This window comes from Columba livia, chromosome 1, assembly GCF_036013475.1.
Source record: "Columba livia isolate bColLiv1 breed racing homer chromosome 1, bColLiv1.pat.W.v2, whole genome shotgun sequence".
In the NCBI taxonomy this organism is placed as follows: Eukaryota; Metazoa; Chordata; class Aves; order Columbiformes; family Columbidae; genus Columba; species Columba livia.
The window spans coordinates 95,056,543-95,082,508 of NC_088602.1; the positions used below are offsets into that span (position 1 = coordinate 95,056,543).

General features: G+C 39.5%; 1 protein-coding gene across 4 annotated transcripts in view; it reads right to left on the bottom strand.

Annotated features, from left to right (window-relative positions):
• Window positions 1–328: 328 nt before the first annotated feature.
• Window positions 329–25,966, bottom strand: part of DSCAM (DS cell adhesion molecule) — a 491,184-nt gene continuing 465,546 nt past the window's right edge. For all 4 annotated transcript variants that reach the window (XM_065068401.1, XM_065068387.1, XM_065068394.1 and 1 more), the window contains 4 exons: window positions 25,604–25,753; window positions 21,690–21,887; window positions 18,079–18,381; window positions 329–1,291 (listed from right to left, as the gene is read on the bottom strand). In XM_065068401.1, coding sequence (XP_064924473.1) covers window positions 951–1,291; window positions 18,079–18,381; window positions 21,690–21,887; window positions 25,604–25,753 — 992 coding nt within the window. In that variant the 3' untranslated portion in view covers window positions 329–950. The remainder of the gene's footprint in view (window positions 1,292–18,078; window positions 18,382–21,689; window positions 21,888–25,603; window positions 25,754–25,966) is intronic.

A 25,966-nucleotide genomic window follows, 5' to 3' on the forward strand; every position in this document is an offset into this window, starting at 1 on the left:
GTAACATCGACACATTTCTCCTGATCCAAAAAATACTGAAGCCAAACGAAAGCTTCCCTGTGGCAGATAAAGCGAGTGCAGAGAGTCCCGGGTGAGTTTGATTCAGAGCACTTGGGACTTGCGTCGTTCTGGTTTTCTGCCCCATGGTAGCAAAAAAGCTGTGGGTAAGAGAACCCCATTTTTATTTTTTTTTCTCAAAGATATGGCCCCTGCTTTCCTTTTCTGCCCAAGGTACAAGAAGACATTGTTCAGAGTACGGTATCGACATGGCTATTACACTGTGGGAAAACCAAATACTGCAGGAGGTAATGGAAGGACACATCACAAATAAAGGCAGAAGACCCTTTTATTTCGCATAGACAAAATGCAAAGAGTGTCTCATTAAATTAATATTAAAAAAAAACCAAACCAAAACAAATCAATGCCCTTACTCCACTGACATCACTCTTCCTAATTGACAACAAAAAAAGAACAATCATGGACCCATTTTCTAATTAAAAAAAAAAAGTGCAAACATGATGAAAGACTTTTTCTTTTTTCAAATCAATGTTTCTGTTGAATTCACAAATAGGGTGATTTTTGTGTGTGTGTGATTTTTTTTTCCCTTTTAAATCTAGTCTGATGGAACTTCCAGTTAAAATGTATTAGTTAAGTCTCCATGCACTTCGTAGAAAATCAGTAAAAACACAAACGTTTGTGAAGATCAGAAAACTGGACTCTTTTACCCAAAAATTCAGATGTCCAGTCAGATGAAGCTCACACTCAGACAGAAAAAAAGCAAGAGAGTCTTTGCACTGTCTGTCGTTCATATTATTATTTTTTTTTTGTCAAATATTTTGGCAATCTTCTTCTTTAATTATAAATATTGGAATTCAATAAAAAAAAGGTAGCTTTCATTGGATTTTTTCAGTGTAAATATTTACAGCCACTGTCCAGCCATGCTCTTTTTGTTATACCAGGGTGTAAGATTTTGCGTAGGGATTGTTTCCTTTTAAGTGGCCCCGGGAGTCCAGCAGGGATTCTTGGGAGCTGCTCATTTTTGCTGCCTGTCCCAGCTCAGCTCCTTCTCGCTGAGGTAACGTCGCCACAGCACCAGGTTGCCAAGACTGTACTTCTCTCGTGGAGGACGTCTCCATGGGGATCGGCTCCAGGACGGTGGGACGCTTCAAGGTTCGGCTTTTCTGCGGCTCTAAGCAGGCTTGCCCCAAACCCAGGTCTCTGCTTGTGCCCTGCACGCCACGGTTCAATAAAAAGTCCATCCTAAGGTAGGGTGGCAAATGCATGAGATCACCTGGGGAGGCAAAAGTGAAAAAAAGGTCCTTATTTATGGTCACATGCTGTATTATGCTCACCTGCTGACTTAGAGGAGCCAAGCCAGTGGATTTTGCCACCAAGGCAGAGTATCTGTATTCAATCCAGTTGCAGTGTTTATAAGTGATGTATTGTTTGTCAGCCATTTACTGCACTGCAGTCGTACAGAACAAAGGGTAATGGGTCAACAAACTCCTTTTGGGCAGATCCCTAAGAATTCACTATTAATATTTGTTTTCATAACAGAATGACCATAATGAGAAGTGTGATGTGTTTTACATGAGCTCACAGCACGGAGAAGATAAACTGAAAAGACCAGGAAGCTTTTATCAAAACCCTAAAAGAAAAAATATCGATTTTCATTTGTCAAAACTTGGAAAATGTGGAGGCTTGGTAAATTTCCTGTTTCTGTTTTCTATTTTAAATGATTAAATCTTCACAATTATGATTAATCACCTCCAATCTAGAGTAGAACAACTGAATTATTTGAAATGGATGCATGAGTATTAGGGATAAAATTTTAGAGATTTCTGAATAAAGCAAAAAAGCATTCTTGTGCTAATATAACAACATTTACCTGCCATCAATCATCGTTGTGTTTAAATCACTAAGGATCTTCTACCACTATGGCCATCAATATGCTGCTGTTTTTCGGCAAGAAAATGCTTTGGGGCTGGCACCCTAGCTCTTACACCAACCTCCCTTTCTGTTCTGTATTGTCAAGGAAACCTCATATCCATTATTTCCTCTGGTTACTGGGCATTTCTTTGTGAGCCTGGTGATGGCAGCCTGCTCGTTCCAGATGATTTGCCTTTGTGAAGCTACTTAGTTCAAAGATATACCTTGGACCTGCCCTCTGGAATGAGGCAGGGATGAGTGTTACCTTCCTCATATCTGTACATGTATTAGACCTGCTACAGAAAGCAGAATGGCTTATTTGTTCTAGCCCTGCCTGTTAGACATTCATAAAGTCGCTTCAAAGAAATGAAGGGCAATCAGGCACATAATGACATTCCCTTCTAAAAATATTTGGTGGCGTAGCCTAACGTTTAAATGAAACTCCCCCTTTCCCCACTCTTACAGGCACATTCAAGAGCAGTATTTCCCCTTCTTTACAGACCTCTGCAGTATACAGCTTTCTTTTTATGGCTGATATCAAAACCATAGTCTCATTTACTGGTGGGACGCATCCTGGATGTTTAGAGTAGAAGACTCTTGGCACTACTACACCTGCATCTACATGAGCTACTTACGGCAGTAGAAATTAAGGCTGACCTGTGCCAGTAGCATAAACAGCAGACCAGGAAAGCACTTCTTTGTAATAAAACAATATATAACATTTTCATTTTTCCTGACCAAGCTAAAATCTGCCCAATGATCTAAATTAAAACGGTTCTTTTCCTTTTTTTTCCTCATATGAGTTGCACTGCAAATCTTACCTAAAAGACTAACAGCATCTGCCCTATCCATAATTTCAGGTGACAGACAGAGAATTGCTGAGAAGTTACATTTGGACAGAATCACTGTTTACTCCTATAGAAATCCCCCAGGCACTGTCTGACACCATATGTTTTATTCTAGCTACATCTCCAACAGAGATGCACAGTACACAGTATTTAACCCCCATAGAGTAAGATGTGCATATGCACCACGGCAACATTTACGTAAGGTTGGAGAAAGCGGGGGAGGTTTGTGCTTATAATCATACTGATTGCCACTTGAAAAATGAACTGTGGTTTTCCTCATTTACCTGATTTTCCTACGCTACCTTTCATGCCAAACGCATTCTCCATATGAGACCTATTTCAGCTGAGACAGCAACATACCAGCTGCTGGGTTAAAGTCCGTCAGGATATGGACATATGAACTGGCCTGTGTGGACATGCGCTAATTCATCCCGTGCTGTCCAACAGCTTTGCTGTCTCATAGAATCATAAAATAGTTTGGGTTTGAAGGGGCCTTTAAAGGTCATTTAGTCCAACCCCCCCTGCCATAAGCAGGGACATCTTCAGCTAGATCTGGTTGCTCAGAGCCCCATCCAGCCTGGCCTGGAATGTTCCCTCTCCTTTGATCCCAATCCCATGGCCACCCATGCTGAGCTCCAGTTATTTTGCTTCTGGCTTCCCTTTTGGACCTGGTCCTTCCAAAATGCAGTTGTGGGGGTAGTTTGCTCCAAGACCATTCCCTGTGGACTGCAAGGAGGAGAGAACCTGGATGGAAAACACTTGTATCACTTGCTCCCTGTGGCTGTATCTTTTGCCGCATTGCGGTATCTGAAATAAGGAGCCTTATTGCTACCCGCTCCTTCCCTGTGGGGGAGAGAGACAAGAGTGTAGGAGTGGGTGATGCTGCCCCCCACGTATACATTTCTGCCCACTAACGAAGGGGGTGAAGGCCTTTGTTTGATTACCTCAGGCGTGGGGTATGGCTGTCAGGGCCCCAGTGAAGGTGGGCAGCAAAGCACACCTCTGAGGTGGCAACAGTAGGCGTGAAAACTTTGTGACTGACTACAATGCCAAAGTAACACCTTCCCTCTTGTCAGAGATGTTTAGAGACTACCATGGACAGAGAGCGGGACTTCTCTCACACTCCCATGGTTGCCCCCATGTGAAACAGGGGGCCCTCAGCCCCAGCAGAAGAGGACCAATTTTCCGTGCTGGACCCCCACGCCTCTCCCCTGCAACAACGGGCCTTTTCTTGAAGAAGTCTGTCACCCTAACACTGCCTGTGATAGGCTGCTGCCAGGCGGCACTATACCTGCTGATATATTAAGACCAGCTGGGTCATTTCACATGCATTCCCTCCTACTCCTTCATTTTCTTCTTTACGTTTGACTTCATGGGAAGGAGCTGGTGCGGAGCAGCAGCCAGAGCAGGGTTCATTGGCAATCCCCCGCGGTTGCCTCCCAGAGACGCTTCTGTATCTTAACACATTTCTACTTCTTGAGAGAGACGGATATGTGCAGACTATCAAAAAGATGGGTGTTGAACCTCACAGAGTTGAAGGCTGTTTTTCAAGCTGCTGTCTAGACATTTCTCACGTGTATTAAAGAGCTTCGGGCTATGTAAAAAGGACCTTTTTTTCCTCCCTGAATCTACATAAGAAAGCATAGTCAATAACCTGTGTAAACAATATGCAGTCATTTTAATGTAATTTTCTAAATGTCTGGGGGCAAAGTTCCAACAGGATTGCAGTAATGAGAAACCAGAGAGTGTAACTTGTTCTGCAGAGCTGGATATGCAACGCACAATCTCTGACATGGCTTACATAGTGCACTCATTATTTGATATGGTGTACGCATTTTCCTATCATAAAAAGTGCCAGCGCTCCTTCTTATCTGCAAGGAGCGTCTTTTCCTGCAACTGCTTATAAAACAAAGCAGATTATTAAAGTCACTGGAAAATAAAAGTTTTGGGAATGTAATTTTTTCTTCATTGCTAGGATTGAAACGGTTTCACAGGATGAAAATAGTCTTTGATTTATAAGAACTAATGCGTTTCTGACTTAAAAACACAGTCTTTGAAATCTAACCACAGGAGTCCACTTTTGCCATGTCTACATCAACTCTGAAGGTATTTTTGAGAAGATTAAAAGCCTCTTGCCATATGTGTGGAGTTACTTGGAAAGACTTTGGTTTTCATCTTTCTGGACAAAATGGTATAGACATTTTTTGGTTTCTTGCTGTTCAGCTAAATGATAATTTTTTTGGGCAAAGCATTATGAAGTTTCAGGATGGTTCATTGCCTTTGATGCTCTAATTACCTCTTTTCAGCGGTGTGTGTGCCTTATTAGTAACAAAAGCAAACCTTTCAAGTGCATGAGCGCTGCAAATGAGCATGTTTAATAATTCATGCATTTTGGCTTAATTAGGACCAACAACATTCTAAAACTATGGTTTTCTGTTGCATTTTTAAAAAGGGAAATTTGCTGTATTTAGAAACACAGAGCTTGTACACAAATAATAAACATCCAGTCAAATCGGAATGTAGCAATTTAAACCAGAGCTTCCTCAGTCTTTTTTTCTGAGTGGTCAGCCTCCTAACGAATTATTTAGTGCAGTAAATTTAACAAAATGTTAGCTTTAATAAGTATTTGTAAACAAATGCTAAAAGTCACTTATTTTGATATTTACTATAAAGAATACATTACACTAAAAAGGGAGTATTTTCTGAGTTAATGCAGGACCGGGCAAAAATTATTTACCCTTATTTCAGTAAAACTAAACTGATATAAAATGTTTTGCCAAAACAATAAATAATTTTATGCTGCTTCTGGAGGTCACCTTCACATATGGGAAGGGTTGAGATGAATTTGACAGGCTACATGGAGGGGAAAACATAACTGCTCAGCTTTTCTGGGATTTTATTCAGGATAACTGTCCTGTTTGCAGAACTAACCCAAGCTGAGATCCACTCTTTTCTCCCCAAAGATTTACCTCATACCTCTTTCAAATGTCAGAGAGCTTGCAAATATTTTTGCTTTCATCTGCTCCACAAAAATCTAAGGATTTGTGCTATATTCAATATAAAGATCACCACAGACTGCAAAAAAAGATTCTCTTACAAAGTTGTGATGTGACAGCTATATGCATTTTATTGTGATTCATAACTTCCACTAAAATAAAAGCAATTTGTCTTCACATCACTTCAGCACATATATCCTCAGTGATGATGACTGCCTGAGGATTTTCAAGTTTTTGTTGCCATGTGAAGGAAATTCCAAGCTATTTGAAATATTTTTTCAGAAAAGTTTATGAAGTACCACTGGTGACTATAAGAGGATATTTTATTTAAGAAAGGTAAGAAAAAAAAGCTCTTAAAGATATCTAGGGGTGCACAAGTGCTGGCGAATATAGAGTGCCACTGTGCTGGGCACCACTTGTATTGTCCTGAGTTTGAAAGAGGAAGCACTGATGGGATATTGTGTTCTACTTTGAAAGGAAGCACTGGAAATAGAGCTGCTGATAGATAGCTTTAAGTCCAGGTTTACAATGATTAAAAATTTTAGTGGGGTTTTACAGCTCACTAGCACAGTAAATAAATCAGTGAAACCTTTGCTGATACTCACAGGCTGGTTTTCAGGAAAAAGACTACATATCAGAAAAGCTTATATTAGAAACCAGGGAAGAGTGGAGAGTTTGCAAGGCCAAGGTGAGAGGTTTGATGAAAAAAAGAGCACAGGCAATGTTCAGAGGTCTCCGTCACTTCAAAAACTGACACATCATTAAAAGCTAGCAAGGAAAGCTTTCTTAGCAGCAGCTTGGTCTGAAGCTGGACTGATAGCAGCAATAGCATTTCTTACAATTGCTGTTGTCAGTGTTTGAAACCGGCTGGTGCTCCCTTGCTGTCCATCTCCTGTATCCTGCAGACACAGGCGGAACCTGCAGAACAGTCTGCACCATGCTGCAATCATTCGCACACCAACAGGCTGAGAGCCAGACCTGCAAGGCTCAAAGCATCCTGCAATATCACGTATAAACGCACTCAATGAGCAATAAAGCCAGCTCTTTGGTTACTTTGTTCCTGTGTCCTGCTCAGACAAACAGTGGGGAAAAGAGGGTCAGCTCCGCACCTCGCTCGGCTGATAGAGGTCTCTGAGGTCTGGTGGTGCCTCAGGGAATTGCTCAGCACTGGCTCTGCCCTCCTGCCTCCTTAGCTGGGAAAAGTGGCTGGGCTACAAAGCCCTCCAAGGTGGTCTAGAATAAAAGGCAAAAGGTCCAAGCACTTCTTTAAATTACAGGCTTAGTGAGCAGCCAGGCAGCAGAAGGGAACAGGAGGGAGTAAGAAGGCAGGGCAGAGCCTTCTCGTTAGCAAAGAAGCTGCTGTGAGATCAGGCAGGCGCTCTTTCCTTCTTCAGAGTAGCTTCAACCTCTTCTCATCTGCTCAAGGAAAATGTTGTAAGTGCTCAGCATTTGGGGGTCACTTTTAAACCAACTGAATGTATAACGTTGAACTAGGCCAACAAGTTGTCTGGATGCATTTCAGCTGCTAACCTGGCCTTTGTGGCTTTGTGACTCAGGCCATTGCATCTTTTGGGCTTTTCACAATGTTTTGGCAGATGGCATAAAATCACATCTTTATGCTGCTCACATTTCTGATCACATAGATAGGAAACAGCTGAAGTACTCCAGGAAATATATGCCAAGTTCCCCTCTTCTAGATGGATAAATTAGAATTCCCTATCATCCCTGCTAGGCTGTACTTATTCAGTGAGTTTCATTTTTCTTTCTCCATGAAAACTGCACTCTCATAGATGATTTGAAGATCTATACTACCTAGTTAAACACTGCATGTTGCAATTCGCTAAAACTGACATTTTCATAAAAGTGTTAAAAATATCAGCTATGTTTCACACAACAAAATAAAGCCAACAGTTGCTGTTGACCACAATCATTGGACTTATCTCTTAAGAAAAACAGGGTATCAGTACAACTGTAGTTCAGAAGCCAAATTTGCTACTGATATAAATGAGAGTAGCTATATTGATTTCAGCAAGACTGTACATTGATTTATACTTAGTGAAAATTAGGTTTAAGTGACAGAAAATGAGGATTCCAGCTAATGTGGATAAGTTTTTTTTAAGATGATTCATTTTGTTATTTAGATTTTAACCTTCCAATTCCAAGAAAAACTGCTTAATCGATGTGTCTTAAAGTAAAAGCATGACTGCTATAGTTTAGCTGAGGTCATACATTTGTAATAAATCAACAGAACACACTATGCATCTGTCTAACTGAATGCCAGGAGACTTGATTATCACATTGTTGCTTGCTCCTGAAAAGTCTAATGAAACAGCATTTGAAGCACAATTTTGGTTTGTATTTCTCTACATAGCACTTTGGTCTTTCAGACAGCGCTGTGCTTTTAAAAGACCTGTCAGATGCTTTGTACCTTTCAGAAGTAACTCTAAGGAGAACTGACAAATTTTTAAGGGCCTCTCCACTGTTGAGCTGATGGTGTAAGGAAAGACAAACTGATTAACTCCAGGGCCAGATAGATTTAGACCCTGTGGAGAGGCGTGCGGGTATTCAGCCTCACAAGGCCGATACACCCGCAGAACTGAGGCCTTCCTGTTTCAATTTAATGCAAGGTCTAAAATATAAAAACTTGTAAAAGGGACCTCACCATGTAAATCAATCTGCATTCAAAAACTACAGTCAGGAAAACTGTCAATAAATAATGAAAGGATGATAGAAAAGTAATGTACAGGAGCTCTCCCTTTCCATCTTTACCTTGTCACGCAAGCTGCTTCATACATTTTTAAGGCTGCTCTGAGACAGCGCTCCCCTGCCCACTGGCCGAGCTAGGAAAGCCACGTTGAAGCCCTCCTGCGGTGTCTCTCCTTAGCAACGCTGGAGTTTTAAGACTCGTTTGCTGATCCTGGGTTCAGTGAATGGAAACTCATCAATTACACATCACTTCAGTTGAGGGTTAAATCCATCGTGATTCCATGGCAACTGGCATCCTTCACGGGTTTATTCCTGGAATATCTTGGGAGCCTGGGTTCAGCACAGAGGCTGGGGAGGTGAGGAGTTTGAACCATAGTTATGGTTCACTGAAATCAGTGGGAGCAACCCTGCTGATCTCAACAGGCTCTGCACTACACCCCTGAGTTCATAGCTAAACCTGACTTTGCCACGGTGATGGGTAAGCATATCGCTCTACCGAAAATTATGGGGAGGTCAGGGTCCAACAAGGAAAACAATATCAGTGCTACCCTGCTGCTCTGCTGAAGATATATATTCATGGGTGAAGTACTGTAACTCGGTCTCCACATGTCCATCATTTTGAATCACCTGAGTGATTAAAATGCAGTGATGCACTCAGGTGATCATATAACTTAAAGATTCTGGCACGAAAAGGTGAACAAAACTGAAATTCATCCACATGTACATAGAGTTATGTTTTAAGGGTCAGCATATAAAGAAGCTCTTCGATGGCAAAGATTATCACTATAGTGTGTTTAAGAGTCTACTGTTTAAACAAAGTTTGTATCTTTAGATATAAGAGTTTCTACTTTCAAAAAATGGCGCAAGTGTGGCCTTTCTTACAGGAAAGACTTATTTTACAGTGTCAGATGCCCATAATCTCCTATAGATCTCAGATTGCATGAAGGTCCTGTGGCACAGGGGAAATGAGCAGAGCCTGCTGTGTGCCAAGCCAGTTAAAGGAGTAACTGCTATAAATGACCACAAGAACCCTGAAGTGAGGCCAGAACAGGTCTTGTCCATATGGAAACAACAGCTTCTGGTTACCTTGGGCTCGCTGAAAACCCATGCAAAAATCACACACTATGTCTCAACACTATCAAATGAAACACTTTGACATTATCAAAAGTAAGATGGCATGACCTGGCCACACCCGATTTTGGAAGAAGTGAGGTTTAAGATATGGATTTTTGACAGAACTGCTCTAAAAATCTATTATTTTAATTGGACACCACATCTTTGGTTTGATTTGGAGCAGTTCTTGGTAGTTTTAGAAATTTAATATTGTAGTTATTATTGTAAGAACATGATAGTACCTGAAAATGTACTGATAAGTGTAATCCTTGTTTTAGGCATAAAACTCTCAACTAACTACAGTTGAATCAAATGCTTCCAAACCTACAGAAAACATAGCTGATCTATTCTAATAGTTACAGCTCATAGCAAAAAAGAAAAAAACAAAAAAACAAAAACCAAAAAACCACAAAGTAAATACTCAGATTTAGAAAAACAAAATGAAATACATTTATTTTTAAAAAAATCTCACTTTTAATAGAAAGATTTTGTTGGTAATAAAAAGATAGGAAACAGGCAGTCTGGAAAGGGATTTTTGCTTAAAAGGAAATTTTTAACCTAGAAGAAATAAAAAATCCCAATAGTATTATAAACCAGCATGATTTAGGATACTGTATATACGCAAAGTCAGTGTTACTTTTACAATCAAAATAAAAAATAAATTAGACAGCAACAGAAAAATATAATTGTGCTGCTACGCACTCCTAGCAGAGTCCCTGATGAACTGGTACAAGTTGTTTCTCTCCTCTAATAATACCAAAAATAGAAAAAAAAAAAAGCTTCTTAACACCAGTATCACTAATTCATAGTTGACAGTTGTAAAAATAAATTACTTTTCTCATCAATTAATCAAATTTAACTTTCAGGCATCTTGTACACTGCCTAAAATAGAATTTTCACATTACAATTTTGCAGAAACATTGTGTTTGTAACCAATGAACCTGTTTAGGTTCATTTTCCTTGTACTGGCAAGATTAAAAAACTTGCAGTGTGAACCTTTCTTTCTGCAAACCCACCAGAATAATAATGCAAGCCAATGATTTCAAGTGTGTAGTCATGTCAAATTAATGCAGAATTAAATGGTTTTCTCCCCTGCAGAAAATTTTTTTGAGCCTTTTCACAGCAGAGGAGAAAAATCTCCTGATACTCCCAGAAATAAACCCTGAGACAGGATAAAAACAATTTACTCTCATCACCAGTGTGCCATTTCTATAAGAAGCAAACGGTACAGTCTGTCTCTTTGTGACACATTCCTAGTTTTAAAACAGAGCAACTGAAAACAAAAAGAATGTGTTACAGGCACAAGATAATTTGGTATGGTAACATTATAGATGCTCATCTAAGAGAGTAATTTCAGAATCTGTCATGTGCATGTAAGTTAGTATATATAATTAAGTTAACATACATATTAAGTGTATCTACTACAGTTAAAAACATAGGTGGAAAGTAATTTTTTACACTTACAACTGTTCTGCCTATCTTGCTCTTTTCCCAACTGCCTATTTTGATTTGTCTCCTTATGTAGTTTTCTCAGAACTGGACCTTGGTCACCAGTTGTGGAGCCAGGGTGACAATTTCTTCATTGTATATACACACTATACATGGTGTGTATATATATACGGATATATTTACATGTATATATTATGTTGCATTTGAAACAAGACTGTGCAAGTGCAGAACTGAAAAAGAAAACAATCCATATGTTATCTTTTTCTTACTTTGCTGTGGTATTTCTGAACAAAATGGATCAAACAAAGATTCCCCTATATCTTCAAGAAATTAAATTTCAGATCTGGAAACTGTGGAACTGTACAATTCTATTTTCAGTCAATTACAGCATCATATAATAGGCATGGGAAAAGGAGGCAAAAGGTGAGCCCTGAGTCAAGACTCCCAGCCACTGCTGAATCCCCAGTGGCTGAATTTGTATCGGATTCAGTTACTGCTGCAGCTCAGAGAGCACCGTCAGCAACTTTGCAATAGAAAGCAGATCTCTAAATAGACTCCACCAGCGTGTCGCACGTGTCTGTATTAGTAGAAGAGGGAAATAGCTCCTTCACCCTTGAACTCATTGACTAGTGGAAAAGAATTCACATCTTTTCATCTCAGGTTACAGGGCTGACATCGGAAATATACTGTGCTTGCTGCATGGTTCATATTTTCCTTATTGTGCTAAGCAGCTTAATTTTAGCCGTAATGACTGAATACTGGAAAAGAAGATTTGTGTCTTGACTTGGGCATTTATAACAACATTTATGCAGTGCAGGTGATGTCCAGCCTCTATTTTAAGGGATCCTTGTAAACAATTCTTTAATAATGTATTTGCATTCTGTAGCTCAAGGTTTGTCTGCAAGCTAAGACTTTGCTGTTCAAGTCTGCAGGATTAGTCAAAGCAGCAAGAAATTTGTAAATTGGGTCAAGATTGCTAAATAAGGCATCTTAAATACTGAAATAACTTGATCATTCAGCAAAGCTGGAGAGTTTAGACCAGTGTTCATGCCTTTTCTAGTAAATATGCTTAGCAGGCTTAGGGCTAGACTCAGGCTGCTTGGCTTAGGTGCCCAACCAATAAACTCAGACCAAAGAAGTGTCCATATTTGCTTACTGAGAGTTCAACTGAGACCAGGCCTCCACTGTCCTCTGGCTGCTGCAGGGACACAGTGGCTGCCAGCCAAATCTCCTCCCCTGGGATGAAGAGGCCGAGCAGGAGGTCTGGCAGAGGATGGAGCTCTGTCCTTGTGCATCAACCAAGGATGGTTGCAAGGATGTGCAAGGAGAGCAAGACGGGAAGGCTTCCAGTGGAGCAGGGGCTTGGCAAACTGGTGCTCCTGCCTCGTGCAGGCGTAGCATTCAGCTTCCCTGCAGAAAACCCGGGTGTTCTTGCCATCTTCATGGCCTTGAAATTAATCTCAGCATTTTTTTTTTCTTTTTTTTCCAGAATTTGCCTGGCTGCCACCACCTTTTCTCCCCACATACATCCACTTCTTTTCCAAACTGGTTCCTTTCAGCAGGTGAAAGTTTGTAGAGGAGGTTCTGAGATATAAGATCTTGGGATGTTTTAAATGCATTTCAGAATCTCCGAGTCTGATATACCCAGTGAATGACATATCTTCTCTGAAAGTGTATCTGAGGTGCTGTTAGGTTTATATATTAATGTGATCTCCAAAGAGACGAGGAAGTGGGATTGTCAAAATGAGTTTGCACTTGTTTTGTGACACCAGGCAGACAAGTTTCTGCCTGGTCCAAGCCAAGCTAACCCTTAAGGCTAACATCATGTATTCAAACGGGTTCTTTTTAGTGTTGACTAGCATCAGAGAAAAGTATAATCTGGGGCTCTCAGTTTTGCGGTACCCCTGTGAAAGGGAGGTTTCTGCAAATAGCAAGAGACCTGATTAAAACTTTCTAGATGTTTCCTATTCAAGCATCAATCAGATATTATTTCTTTCAAGTATGAATTCCATTGCCAGAGGATACAAGTAAGTGGTCTGTCCACAAAAAAAGACCTAAATAGTACTTGGGAAGTACAGAAATATCAAAATATTTCCCAGTTAATAGCTGTTCTTTTCTCAAGAACAAGAAGTTGGAGAAAGAAACCAAGAGGCTTCTTGGATGTGACTATTACCGAGATTTAAAACTGTAATAATAGAAATCTGTTTCTAATAAATGCTACTGCAATGTTTATTGCAATTAAGAAGAATTGTTATGATAACTCAATTTGTGGTTAATATTTTTAAAACAGAAAACAGAAACATTATTATAAAATTTTTTCAACCTCTACAATTATCTTCCACTTTTTTACATTATGGCTTCTTTGATGGAACAGTGGGAGGTAAGAAGAGAATATATTTCTTTCCAAATTCTGTCCCACCCAGTTTCTAAATGCAAGATTTGAATGACAGCTTTGGAAGGTGAAGGAGTAACTCATTTGTCAGCCTACCAGGTAAACAGTTGTTGGGTAACAGTTGTTGAAGTTTCTGAATATTAATATGAAAAAGTGCCTCAATTTTGATCTGGAAGGACCTGGTATACTGTTGAGAAGATTGCCTGGTAAACATTCCTTGGAGACCTAATCCTGCTAATTGAACTTCTAGTCAGTGATGACTATGGGAAGGAGAACAGTAATCATAATCCCAAACTTCTGAGAGTTTTGATACTGAGAAATATGCAATGTTAACAATTTGTTGACATCAGTTTTATACCATGAAGAATATTAACACTGCACAGATGTTAGGAATTGAACATCCACTTTTCTAAAGGATGTGATATATCCCACGTGTTTAAAATACTGCTGTGCTATCTCTATTGCTTCAATTTTCCTTTTAATGTGCCTCCTGGGACACATGACTATTCTGATGGCTTGTGAGAAATGTCACCGCCTGCAGTGGGTCACTTTCAAGGCCTTGGCAGATTAGACTTGCCAGCTCTGTGAAGTCCAGAAAAACCCATGATCATGTCTGCACCATTCCTTCATTTTTCAGAAGCTATAAAGAGTGTGTTGTTAAGCAGCAATTTCAGTTTGGTGGTTTACAATGTGTTACTAGAAAGGGAAAAATAATAATGCTATTGTTGATGCTGGAGCAAAACCTACAAATAATTTAATATTTTTCCAAAACTCTTTCTACAGAGTTGTAAAGATCAGAATGCAAGGATGCGTAATACAGGCTTTCAAAATACTGAATGTGGGAATGAATTAAAAAAAATCTGACTTCCCTGTTCCATTTCCTGTAGCTATGACTTTGAAAAGTTTAAGAAAAATGCAACTCCTAAAATATTTTTTATTGAAAGCTGTTTAATAACAACTGTTCTCTATGCACTTGAAAGTTTTGCCCTGATCTCAACACAATAGTGCAGAAAACACCTACAGCCTCTTGTACAGGCAGCTAGAAGCAGCTTCATGTTTAAGAAAGCTGACTGATAGTCAAGGACCATCTTCTCCAAGCTCAATGAGCAGGAACTGAGGCAAAAATGCCAGGAGGCTTGCAAGGATGAACAAGGAGCTCCTGGCCAAACTCTAACACAGAGTACACAGAGGGTGGAAGCAGGTGCAGGCAACCTGGACGGAATACAGAGACACAGTCCAAACATGTAGAAATGTGGTTAGGAAAGTCAAAGCCCAGCTGGAGTTGAATCTGGCCATCGATGTCAAAGACAACAAGAAATGCTTCTATAAGTATAGAGGTGACAAAAGGAAGGCCATGGAAAATGTGACCCTGCTGCTGAATGGGGCACGGGACATGGAAAAGGCTGAGGTACCAAATGCCTTATTTGCATCAGCCTTTACTTGCAAGACCAGTCTTCAGGAATTCCAGGTCCAAGATGTCAGTGGAAGAATCTGGAACAAGGAAAAGGCCTCTTAGAAGACTTAGAGTGGGCCAGAATTTGAGGCAATCCACTACTGTGCCTTCCTAATTACGGAGTAAGAGTTGTACGTAATATGTAGATGTTCTGAGAGTCTTAACCCATAGTTATAGTGCTAGAAATTATAATTTACTAAGGTTGCCTAGACATTTGATGAGCCATTCAAATATAATTCAGGCTGATGGAGTGATCAAATGTTTTTATTCAATTTCTGAATGAAAACGGTATGGGAGCATCACAGTAGGTTGATGTCAGTCCCCAGAACACAAGTTATTGAATCCTCATCATCTGTTTTCCTTCTCCAACAACAACAAAAATCATTCAGGTTCCCTACACCTAATCATCCACTGTCTCGGTTTGGAGGAACCTGAGGTCTCAAAGTCAGCTGTTGGATAATGCAGATGGTTTGAACCGTGGGCTTGAACGTGCAGCTACAAAAGGACCTTATGAGATAATAGAAGCAACAGAACAATCTGTGACATGAATTGGGATGGCATCAGAAACTCACAGGAAGCCAGTCCTGAGATGGTCTAACACATTGCTTGCTCATACTGAACACTTATGGTAGCAACAAGCTAAGAAATAGGTGCTGTAATAGCTTAGTCAGTTATGGCTGACAAGGTCTTCACCAGTAAAACCCATCGTTACCTTTCTTGAGTAAAGTTGCAGTCCTGCCATTAGCTAGGTTAGTTTCAAAATGTCCTATTTGTCAAAATAACTTTTTGTTACAGTCTTTTTTTGTCATTGTTGGGGATTATTATGAAAAACAAATACTACTTATTGGAGACTCCTAAACTTTTAATGCAACCATAAAAGTTGCAATAGGTAGCATCACAGGATTTTGAATAGTGAGGTCAGGAATAAGAAGAAGCATAAGTTTTGAAAGTGACATTGTACAAGAAAGAGATCTATTTGGGGGAGAAGAAAAGGAAAGCATCAGGAAAGTAGGTAAAAGTTATCTTGAAAGAAAAGACTGACTTCAAGGAAGAATAAAAATGTGCTAAAGAACCACAGTCACTGTTTCATCTCAGTTGTTCTCATTTACTTAAACTAAATACCTTAACTCTTTCACTTCCTCTTCATCTTCTCAAATGTAGAATTACTTTGATTAATTGTATTTGAATGATTAATTACTTCTACAGAGTTTCTGAAGTGGTGGGTGAAACAAAAAAGTCTTTCCTCACTGGTCGGAACACTGAAAATATTGGTCTGTCTGTTATCACTGAAAATTCTTTCTATCAATATACTTTGTTTAAAGCCCTTCATAAAGTAACGTTTAATAACATATAATTCAATATTTATGGGTCAATATTCAAGTTGCCCCACTGGAACACTCAATTTTTTTTTTCAAGATATTGAAGCTAATTATAAGTTTAATAACGTATTTCACTTCCTTACGGCAAAGGAAGGCTAAACTAATCAAGAAAAGCAGGTAAAAATTCAAGCCATTTAAACTAACAGGGCTAAAGGTGGCTACAAGTCTGTGATTCACCAGAGGGACTCTGAAGATTTTCCAGTGCCAGAAGGTTTTAACTCAAGCACATGGACCAAATTTTGGTGCTGTATGCCCTCAAGAAAATTATCTCTATGTAGAATATATTAGAATAATTCCAAATACTAAATAGGCATAAATAATGTATTTAGAACATGAAAGGAAAAGAGCAAACTATTTGTTAAAGAAATGATAAAAAATGTTTGTTGACTGACTGAGAGGGCTGCAATTTGAGCTGTGAATGCAGATGCTTCCCTGTAACAGAGCAAGGAAAAATATTTATCTTACTTTTTTGAGTGAGAAATTAAAATTATTTCTATCTTTACCTGTTTCTACAGCTCCTGGGTTTGTGGTTCTACTGTCTGACTACACAGAAATAAGTCTTATCTCTCACTATTACATTTCGTACTTATTTTCCCTCTTATCTAGGTGTATGATACACTAATTTCCTGCCTTGTCTATTTGCTTTCTTTAGCAAAATCCTTTATGCCTTGTTTTCGGTGTCAGGTCCTGTTTTTGAATGATACTCCTGATATCACTGCCTATCTTCCATTTCTCTGTCTTCACAATAACTGCTTTTCCATTTATGATGTATATTAAGAAAAGTACCACAGTTTATTCATCACTCTTTTTTACATATATGAACAGTACTGATTAGTTTCTGTGTATGTAGGTAGCCTTAACCACACTGGGAAATGTATATATTAAAAACAAAATGAAACAAACAAACAAAAAATCAGGTTTTCAGAAAGCACACAAATATAATTATGCCTTTTCCCCATTTGAATCCTCTTCCACGATGTTGTATCATGTATTCTGTAACAAAGATTGATAAATCTTCTGAGATTTTATAATGTGTTCAATCTCAGAGTACCACAAATAATCTACCCATGATACTGTGCACTGGGGTATCACTAGAAACAGCATTCTTTGTGAATTGGAAATTTGATCGAGCCCAATAGATGGATGTCCTTCAGGTACCTTTAGTCAGTAAGAAGTTGGAGTGCATTTAAATTTGTCTGAAGGTAGAAGGCTCCATATCCCTTGAGATATTGCACTGTCTTAATTTTCTCCATTTTTTATTCTTACCTCTTTAGATAACCCTAGTTTGATATTAGGATGTATCAAAGAGGGAGTATAATAGCTCAAGAACAACACTGAAGGGTTATTACATCTTTGACAAGCTACAAGGCAGAAGGGATAGTACATCTTCTACAGTCTGTATAAACTGTTCTGATAGCAAACCTTTGCTCTCAAGCACAAAGTACTGCTGTAAAACATGCTTTATTACTGGGTGGTTTACATTGGAGATGGGCATATGTACCCCCATATGGTTTTATTTATCCCCGAAGGGTCTGTTGCCTGATGGCTACAGCTGTAGAGGAGTGGATTTGATGGCCTGGACAGTCCCTTTCTGTTCCTAGATTTCAAAATTCCTCATTTTTCTGTATATGAGAAAATTTACCCAAATGTTGTATTTACTGAGGCAAAAAGCAATTATGTCTGTAAGTCTTTACAGGACATACTGTGCACTTTCTTTCTTTCCTCCTTGTGGTATACCCCTCTCCTGTTAACCAGCCTAGGCATGGAGCGAAATGCTCACCCCAAGGACAAAATGTTACTTCTGATGCCTCACCTGGCCGATGTGCCTTTGGAACTGCCATGTTCATCACTCGCCCTCCATCCTGAGGTTTGGGGGGGGATGCGGTAAATCTGCAAATCCCCGACTCTGACGGCGTGCTTGAGGTCAGGCTGTCTGTGTAGTCATTAGTCCCTGCCGTGAGCTGCTCTGACGATGTGTCGGATATGAAGCATTCTGTGATGGTGAACTTAGCATGTCTCAGCTGCTCTTCCATTTTTGCGTGCTCATATGCTCTCGCTAGCTCTTCGTATGTTGAGGAGGCACTTTCTGTGGAGACCATGCTGCTTCTTGCTCGATCTGAACATCAGGAGAAAGAAAACATCTGCACAACCCTTTTTGGAAGAAAAGCTATGAACATTACAGTATTTCTTAGTAAAATGCAGAGCCCTTGAAATTATCAAGGTGGTTTAACTAAGTCTGCTTCACTATAAATGTCTGCACAATTTTTAGTTTAGTCAGTTACTTGAGAATTTCAGATAATCTGAAGTGAAGTCTTATTCTGCTAGAAGCATTATGTGGCTTTGCATGAAATTCGTGGTTCAGAAGAAATGACCTTTAGTACATGAAAAAGGTAACTTTTTTTTTTTTTTTACACATAAAATTATTCATCTAAAAGTTAAATGCCTTAAAAATGTTAGAAAGCCACAAAACACATTTAGCAAAATGAGGAACAGCTTTGTTAGATTATATTTTCAATGCATCTCAGAAATATTTCTGTGAGTTGATGTCTAGGTGAGAAAGGATAGTCTTTCTGTACCTGTTTCAATCTTCTATCTTTTTTTTTAAGTAAGTCCATAGGACAGAGGTCAAATATAAAGGTTGTGTCTCTCAGACGCTGTCTCTCGAGACACCAGATAAAATACTAACTCTTTTCATACAGAACAAAGGTCTTGAGAAAGCAATATTCTTTGGTAGCTACCAGCCTGCACTCATTCAGGTGCCTTTTTCAATGCTGCTGAAGATAATGGGGGTTTCATATTTGACACGCAGGCTATTATGACCTATAAGCTGTTCTTCTTTGCTGATGAGCTTCTGAGAATATAAATATTTCTTAAACAAGCTCTACTATTGAAGATGTAAATGGCTACTAATACATTAAAAAGCATTCTGGAACTGCAGCACTCATTTTCGCAGGGACAAATCACTGTTCTGTTGTACCCATCACACTTCTGCTTCAGTGGGCTGGGAGAGCAGAGGACTTTCAAAAGTTGTCTGGGCAGAAGTTGTGTTTCATCACAAGATCTGTACAATTTCAGACACTGTTGGTGATGTTCAATAAACAGGCACAATGTAATAGCTAATTCATAAAAATGAGACTTCTATAGCAGCCAGAGGCAATTGTGTTGTTATTGCAAATCTTTATCTTTTTTATCGCGTGCTAGGATCCCTGCATCAGTTTTTGTTGTGCACAAAGGACAACACTCCTGCCACTGGTAAAAAGGACCATGCATTATCTAAAATAAGTACTTCTACAATATGCTGTCACTTGCTTAGGATTTTGAGCTGGCCAGAACTTAAAAAAGGCTGAAGACTGCAGATGCCCAGTGTCATAGAGCAGTGTCTGTAAATATGATGCTCATGCAAAGGTTTCAGTTTAGTCCATGGAACTCAGGACCTCCAGCTTCCCACATCCCATCCCCTGGGGAGACTGTTTCAGGAAGAATCTGCTTGAACACCTACTTTAGATTTGATGAAAGTTTATCCAAGCTCAGAGTGAACTTTGCGAAACCTAGATTCATCAGAAAATCTCTAGTGGCCTCTGGTCAGAATGTTTGAACTTACACACAGCTATGAACTGCTGCAATACATTTTTCCTAAGCTTAAAAGCTACTGCTTTGTAAACCTGGAATTGTTTTGACAAGAAGTGCTAGATTCTGACAAATATCAACTGCATGAGCTAGATTCAGAAATCTGAAGTCCAGATTAGAAAAGTGATTATATAGGCACATTAGTTCAACTGACACTTGAACACCTATTTGGCTACTTCTATTATAATATTTATTTGGAAATTTTAAACTTCTGAAGTACTTAAATTAAACTGACTCTTCTCCCTGAAAACTAGTGACATAATAGAGATACATTTTGGCACAAGAAAACCTTTCTTGAACATGATCTAAAGCTTGCTATCCCTTACATAAATTACTGTGTGTTCAAGGGTAGACACAGAATAGGAAAGTAACCATTTTAAAACATTGATTGTGAAGTCTGGTTACAAAATTGTGTGTAGTTTGTCTATTAAACCACTCAGCAAATCGAATTCTCTGCCCTTTGTCACGCACATTGGAAAATATCCTTAGGTGACAAAATGTTGGAACACATGCAAGTTCACCTGAAATTTAGAATGTCTACAAAAAGGCTTTCTGAGATAACATTTGCTATTTATATTTGTATCTGCACAGCTATTAGAGTTAATCCTTAAAGCCTTATGATAATTCCACCAGAAGAAATCAGGATGAAGTTTGTCAGCTCACTAAAGGTATCTGCTGAGTGCCATTATCCTGTGGAAACAGTGTAGGGGTCTGCAAGTTTAGGAGGACCAATTGTGAAAAGGTGAGCTCCAACCTGTAAATTACTGGATATAAGGCAAGTCAGATGCTTGTTCTTATAAAGACAATAAAACCAGCCATACTGGTTTTCATGGTGAAAGGCCAGTCATCACACCTAGCGCTTTTAGCTCTAACATATAGCTTTTTCAGGTGACAAACACTTTTCCCCTAAAATCAGGATAGAAGGTAGGCTATTCCTTCTGAGCAGGCCAGAATAATCCTGGATTTGCTTCTGTCAGGCATACCTTTGAATAGTATCTTACCTTTCTGCATTATTTAACCTTTATTACATTTGTGTCGTGACTATTCTGCTTAATCATTTACTCATTTATTTGACTTTTTTTTAGTCACTTGTTCATTGTATAGCAGAGGAGAAAGCCTTTTTTTTTTCAGGTTACAGTTGCATTTATAATGTGAAGACGTCAAGAAGATGAAGACTGCAGGCAGAATATGTATTCAGTGTGTCCCCACTTATCATCTAGAGGAATAAAACCTATTCTGTTTCTTAGGAAAATCAGAACTAGCTACTGAAGTATTCAGTGATATGGACTGATTTTGACTTGAACTCTAATTCCAGATTTTTCCCTCTCATTTTTCCACTTAGAATAAAACCTATGAACATATTACATTAATGAGGAAAGGAAAATACTAACCTTAGTGTAGCTTAAGGCTTAAACCCATTCCACCTATGACTCAGGAATAATCTTTGTTGCTAATACTGCCCCTTCCTGGTCAATACCATTTCATGCAGCAACATCTCCTACTTTTTCCTTTAGATACAGAAAGTACAGTACTTCAGCTACAGGAAAAATTACCCCCACGTCTTTCAAAGGACTCCAGTATGCAGGTGTGGCGTGAGAAACCATGGGCATAATATTTGTTATCGTTAACACTATGTGCATTTGTGACATCCCTTGTAAATAACCTACAGAGTAAATAACCTAGCAAGGGAAAAATAATGACACCAGAGCACCAAATGAAGCACATCAAGGACCAAGAATGTTACTGCAGGTACTGCTGTCCCGTTTTCACAGGGCAGCCCCACAGAGAGCCGTGTACCTGTGTCCTGCGAGGGGCTGACGCTGTAGCTGTCGCTTTCCTTGTCCACTGATCCTGCTGGTCTGGGGGTGGGCAGCCTCCAGTCCGTGGTGAGGGTATGGGCTGATATGGTAGGATGAGGCCTGTTGAGGGTCCACTGACTGGCATAGCGGTTGCGAGCCGTGGGTCCGGTTTTGGCGCTCCTCCTTGTGGTAGGATCTGTGGTGGATAACAGATAGGATCTTTGCCACTGGGCTCTCGAATTGATAAGGAAACAAGCCCTGTCAGAAGTGGATGGCCACCAAAACCATATTGGATAAAAAAACCCACACAATCATTTTTTTTGTGGAGCTGAGAGCTCCACCAATCTCCCATGGACACACTCTTTATCCCTTTGCTCCAACATAAGCAGTTCTCCAGTACCAAAACTGCTCTGAGATATGAAAGAACACAAGGGATGTAGATCTGGTCAGGGATTTCTCACCATATTGCGAGCAAAAATCTAAGGTAACTTATCTGTGTAGATGTGTCCTCAGAAGCACCCTACATCAGCTACCTGCTCTCAGTATGTGCAAACACGTGCTCAGAAATGTGGTGATATAAATATCTATTCTGGCCATTTTAATAATACTTTTACTGTATTACGGTATTAATTAGCTACAGATTCCCTATTTTTTTTAACAAGTAGCCAAGACATAAAACATAACCCATAATATTGCCATCAGAGTTTCAGTAGGAACAGGTTCTTAAAGATTTGACTGTTTGAAAAAAAAAAAAAAAACCTAAATAAATACCATTTCTTAAACTTTAAAAGTCATCTGCTACTTGTTTAAGGTCAGCAATGTTTGTTTGTTTGTTTGTTTTTATTATCCTAGAGACAATATGGTGAGCAAAGGAGTAAAAGCAAACTATCTGCCAAAATTCACTTCCTTAATTTTCTCAATAAATAGGTCTTCTGTAAAAGTGAGGCTTGTACTCCCTAGCAAAGTAAGTGGAATAAAAAAATCATCATATGGCAAACAGAAATTGACTAAATCAGCACTGAAGGATTTATCTTTGAAACTTCTGAAAGGATGTGCTAACAATAGAGAGAAAGGGTATTAGAAATGGAAAATTCAAATCTATTCAAGTGTTCTTAGACATTCAAATGGTGAAGTTGTCAGTCCTTGAGGTAAGAGACTTTAACAGAGGCAATTTAAAGAAAAAAACAACACCCAGATAATGACTCTTAGCGCTGCTTTACCTAGGCATTCCCAGTAAGAATTTGTATTCTGCTACTTCAAAGAAACAAGGTATTTATCTATAAATACCAACTATGGTCTGATCCTCCTCCTGTTTCACATCTCCCTACAGCAGTGGAAAAATATGAACCTGGTGCCATTGATAACTGATCCTCCTGGTAGTGCAACACATAGTCACCTCACACGGATAACATCCAAAAACACACTTGGCATGATGCAACCAGCCTGTCAGTATAAACCACCGCTTGTACCTGCTGTGGAAAGCTGGCACATGGCTGTTGTGCATCCAGAAGTGAGCCCTGTGCCTGCTTCAGAGAAGACATAAAGAACAGAAGGCGAGCACTGGCGAGAAAACTCTCAGCATGGTGCTGGGGTTGCTTGGTTTGGAGAAGGATCAGGAGGATCTAATCAGTGTATATAAATGCATGAAGGGAAGGTGCAGCCAGACTCTTTTTAGTGGTGCCCAGTGACAGCAGCAGAGGGAGTGGCCACAAGATGAAATATGGGAGCTTCTGTCTGAACATCAGGAAGAACTTTACTGTGAGGGTATCTGAGCACTGGCACAGGTTTCCCAAAGAGGTGATGGAGGCTCCATCCGTGGAGATATTCAAAAGCTGTCTTGGTATGACCCTGGCAGCTGTCTCTAGCTGACCTTGCTTTAAAGCAAGACACTTTAAAGCAAGGTCAGCTAGAGACAGTTTCCCAGGGCCAAAAGGGTTGGACTAGCCAGTGCTCATAGGTCCCTTCCAACCTCAACTGTTCTCTGGTCCCATGACCAGGCTTTCATCAGCAACTTGAAGGAGATGGGAGAGCCTGTTGCCAGCATGCAGGAGATGAGTGCTTGTCCTGCTGAGCACATGCTGAGGAGCAGGTCTGCACCAGCTGTGCTTTTTCTGCACAAGGGGCTCTGTGGCACAGACTCAGGCAAGCAACAGAGCTGCCTGTGTGATGGAAAACAGAGCACATCTGGTGCCCTCGGTGTTAAGCCAGCTCTGCTATCATATGCTGAAACATAGCTGTCGAGAGCTGAGGTGAGCAAGGCAAAGGTTCATGAAGCACATCTCTTTTATAAATAAATACAAAAGAGCTAGACAATGACTTAAAAAGGTCTGTAAGGGAATATTTGCCAACAAGTGAGTGTGAGCATGCTTAGGCAGGAGGATCTGTAACCTCTGACGCACCCACCTGGGCACTGCTCCCCTCTTCACAGAGAAAGCTGTGGGTCTAGACAAAATCTCATAGCCTAGCCTCTATCAAAGCTGTATTAGTGTCTTAAGTCTGGAGAACACAACCTTTAAGTCTTTGCCCCAGCCCTGCACACTGCTGCAATCAGATCTTCACTGCAATATAAAAGTGATGGTGGATTTCTATTTCCAAAGCTGAGCTGGACACAGATCATACTCTCATACGTGAGTTAAACCCCAGTTTAATTTGAGGGAAGTGTCTCCCTTCCTCCAGTGGACCGAAGCACACAACTGTATACAAAAGAAGGAGTATTAGGAATAGAAGATGCTGGTGTTACAAAATGCTGTGATGGGGTACAGGCAGGTATTTTGGGGTGGTGCTTCATTCCTTATTAGAAAAGGCAGAGGATCTTGATCTGCCAATGCGATAAAAAGGATACGATATTTTTTGCTCTTACTGAGTAGGCTAGCCAGCATGTACCTGAACTAAAGAAGTGAGAAAAGAATGGTACCAGAAATAAAAGAAATGTCATATTATGACTCTTCTAATTCCTTGACTCGCCATAGAGAAAAAAGCAAATCCAAATGATGGTACCAATCTAGTCCTCAAGAAATAACTAGCCATATCTTAAAACTCTCAGAGTTTGAAAAGCAGCAAGGTCAGGGCTAGAACAGCTGTCATTTATGAAGTCTGGAGTGGAAATGAAGATGAATTTCAGATTTTGCAAATAATATCAATTTTAGTTAATACACAACTGAGTTTTTAGCATTAATGTTCACTGAATTCACCAAGTAAACAAATTCTGAAATGGTGAGGGGATAGAAATAATCCAAAAGATTTTAGAAAAATTGCACATGGCTTGTGCATTACACTTTGGTAATATTCTTAACTCATGAGGGTGCGTTAGATCTAGTGATTTTCTTTTCCATTTACATAGATATGGAACACATTTGCAAGAGAAATTAAGAAGAATGGAATGCAGCAGTGTATTAATTTATGGTAGTACTTTAAGCACTCTAAGAATACCTCAGCATTAATATATCTGGGAAAAGTAACTTACCATGCTAACTAAAACTGGAAATACAACTTTTTTCAGAAAAGCAATAATGAGAAATATATTTCTTGCCTGATGAAGAGGTAAGGAGGGAAGATGTATTTTGAAAAACAGTAAAAATTGATCAGCGAGAAAAAAATATATTAGACACTAAAAGCCATTAAGCTAATTTATTCAATAAATTCTAGAAATTAAAATCTAGCATGCATTTGGTTTAATGAAAGCCAGGTATGAATTATTTCAAATTACACCTGCATTTCAGATACATATGCAATTTTTGCCATATTGAATCACCAAATGTGATTGTAGAAGAAATGTTCTCTGCTGACCTAAATAGATTTCTCTCAACTTTCAGACTGAAGAAAAAACCCCATGAGGATGCAAATGCAGGAACAAAGTATTAATTTTCTTATAGCTTTCTCCTCTCCAGACAACGTATTCTCTTATGTGCTTACTTGTTCCCGGTCGGGCATCAGAAACATCCACCAGTGGTCCTGTAGCTTGTGACACAGACTGGTAATGTACTGTGTGGGTGACAGTCAGTGATTTCTGCTTAGATGTCTCTCCAAAGTCAGCATCAGTGAGCAGAACAGTTGATCTGTCATCTGTAAGAAAAAAAAAAAACAAACAACAAAACAAAACAATTAAAAAATCAGACAATTAATAACAAATTTTGGATTTGCCTTCACAAGAACTTTACAGCAAGTCTCCAGACTTATTTTCAGCTGGGCACCACCACTGACAGTGACAGCTCCCTCCTCTCTGCAGGACTGAAGATGGCTTTGAGGGGTGTACTGCAGATTGGGAACTTCTAGGTT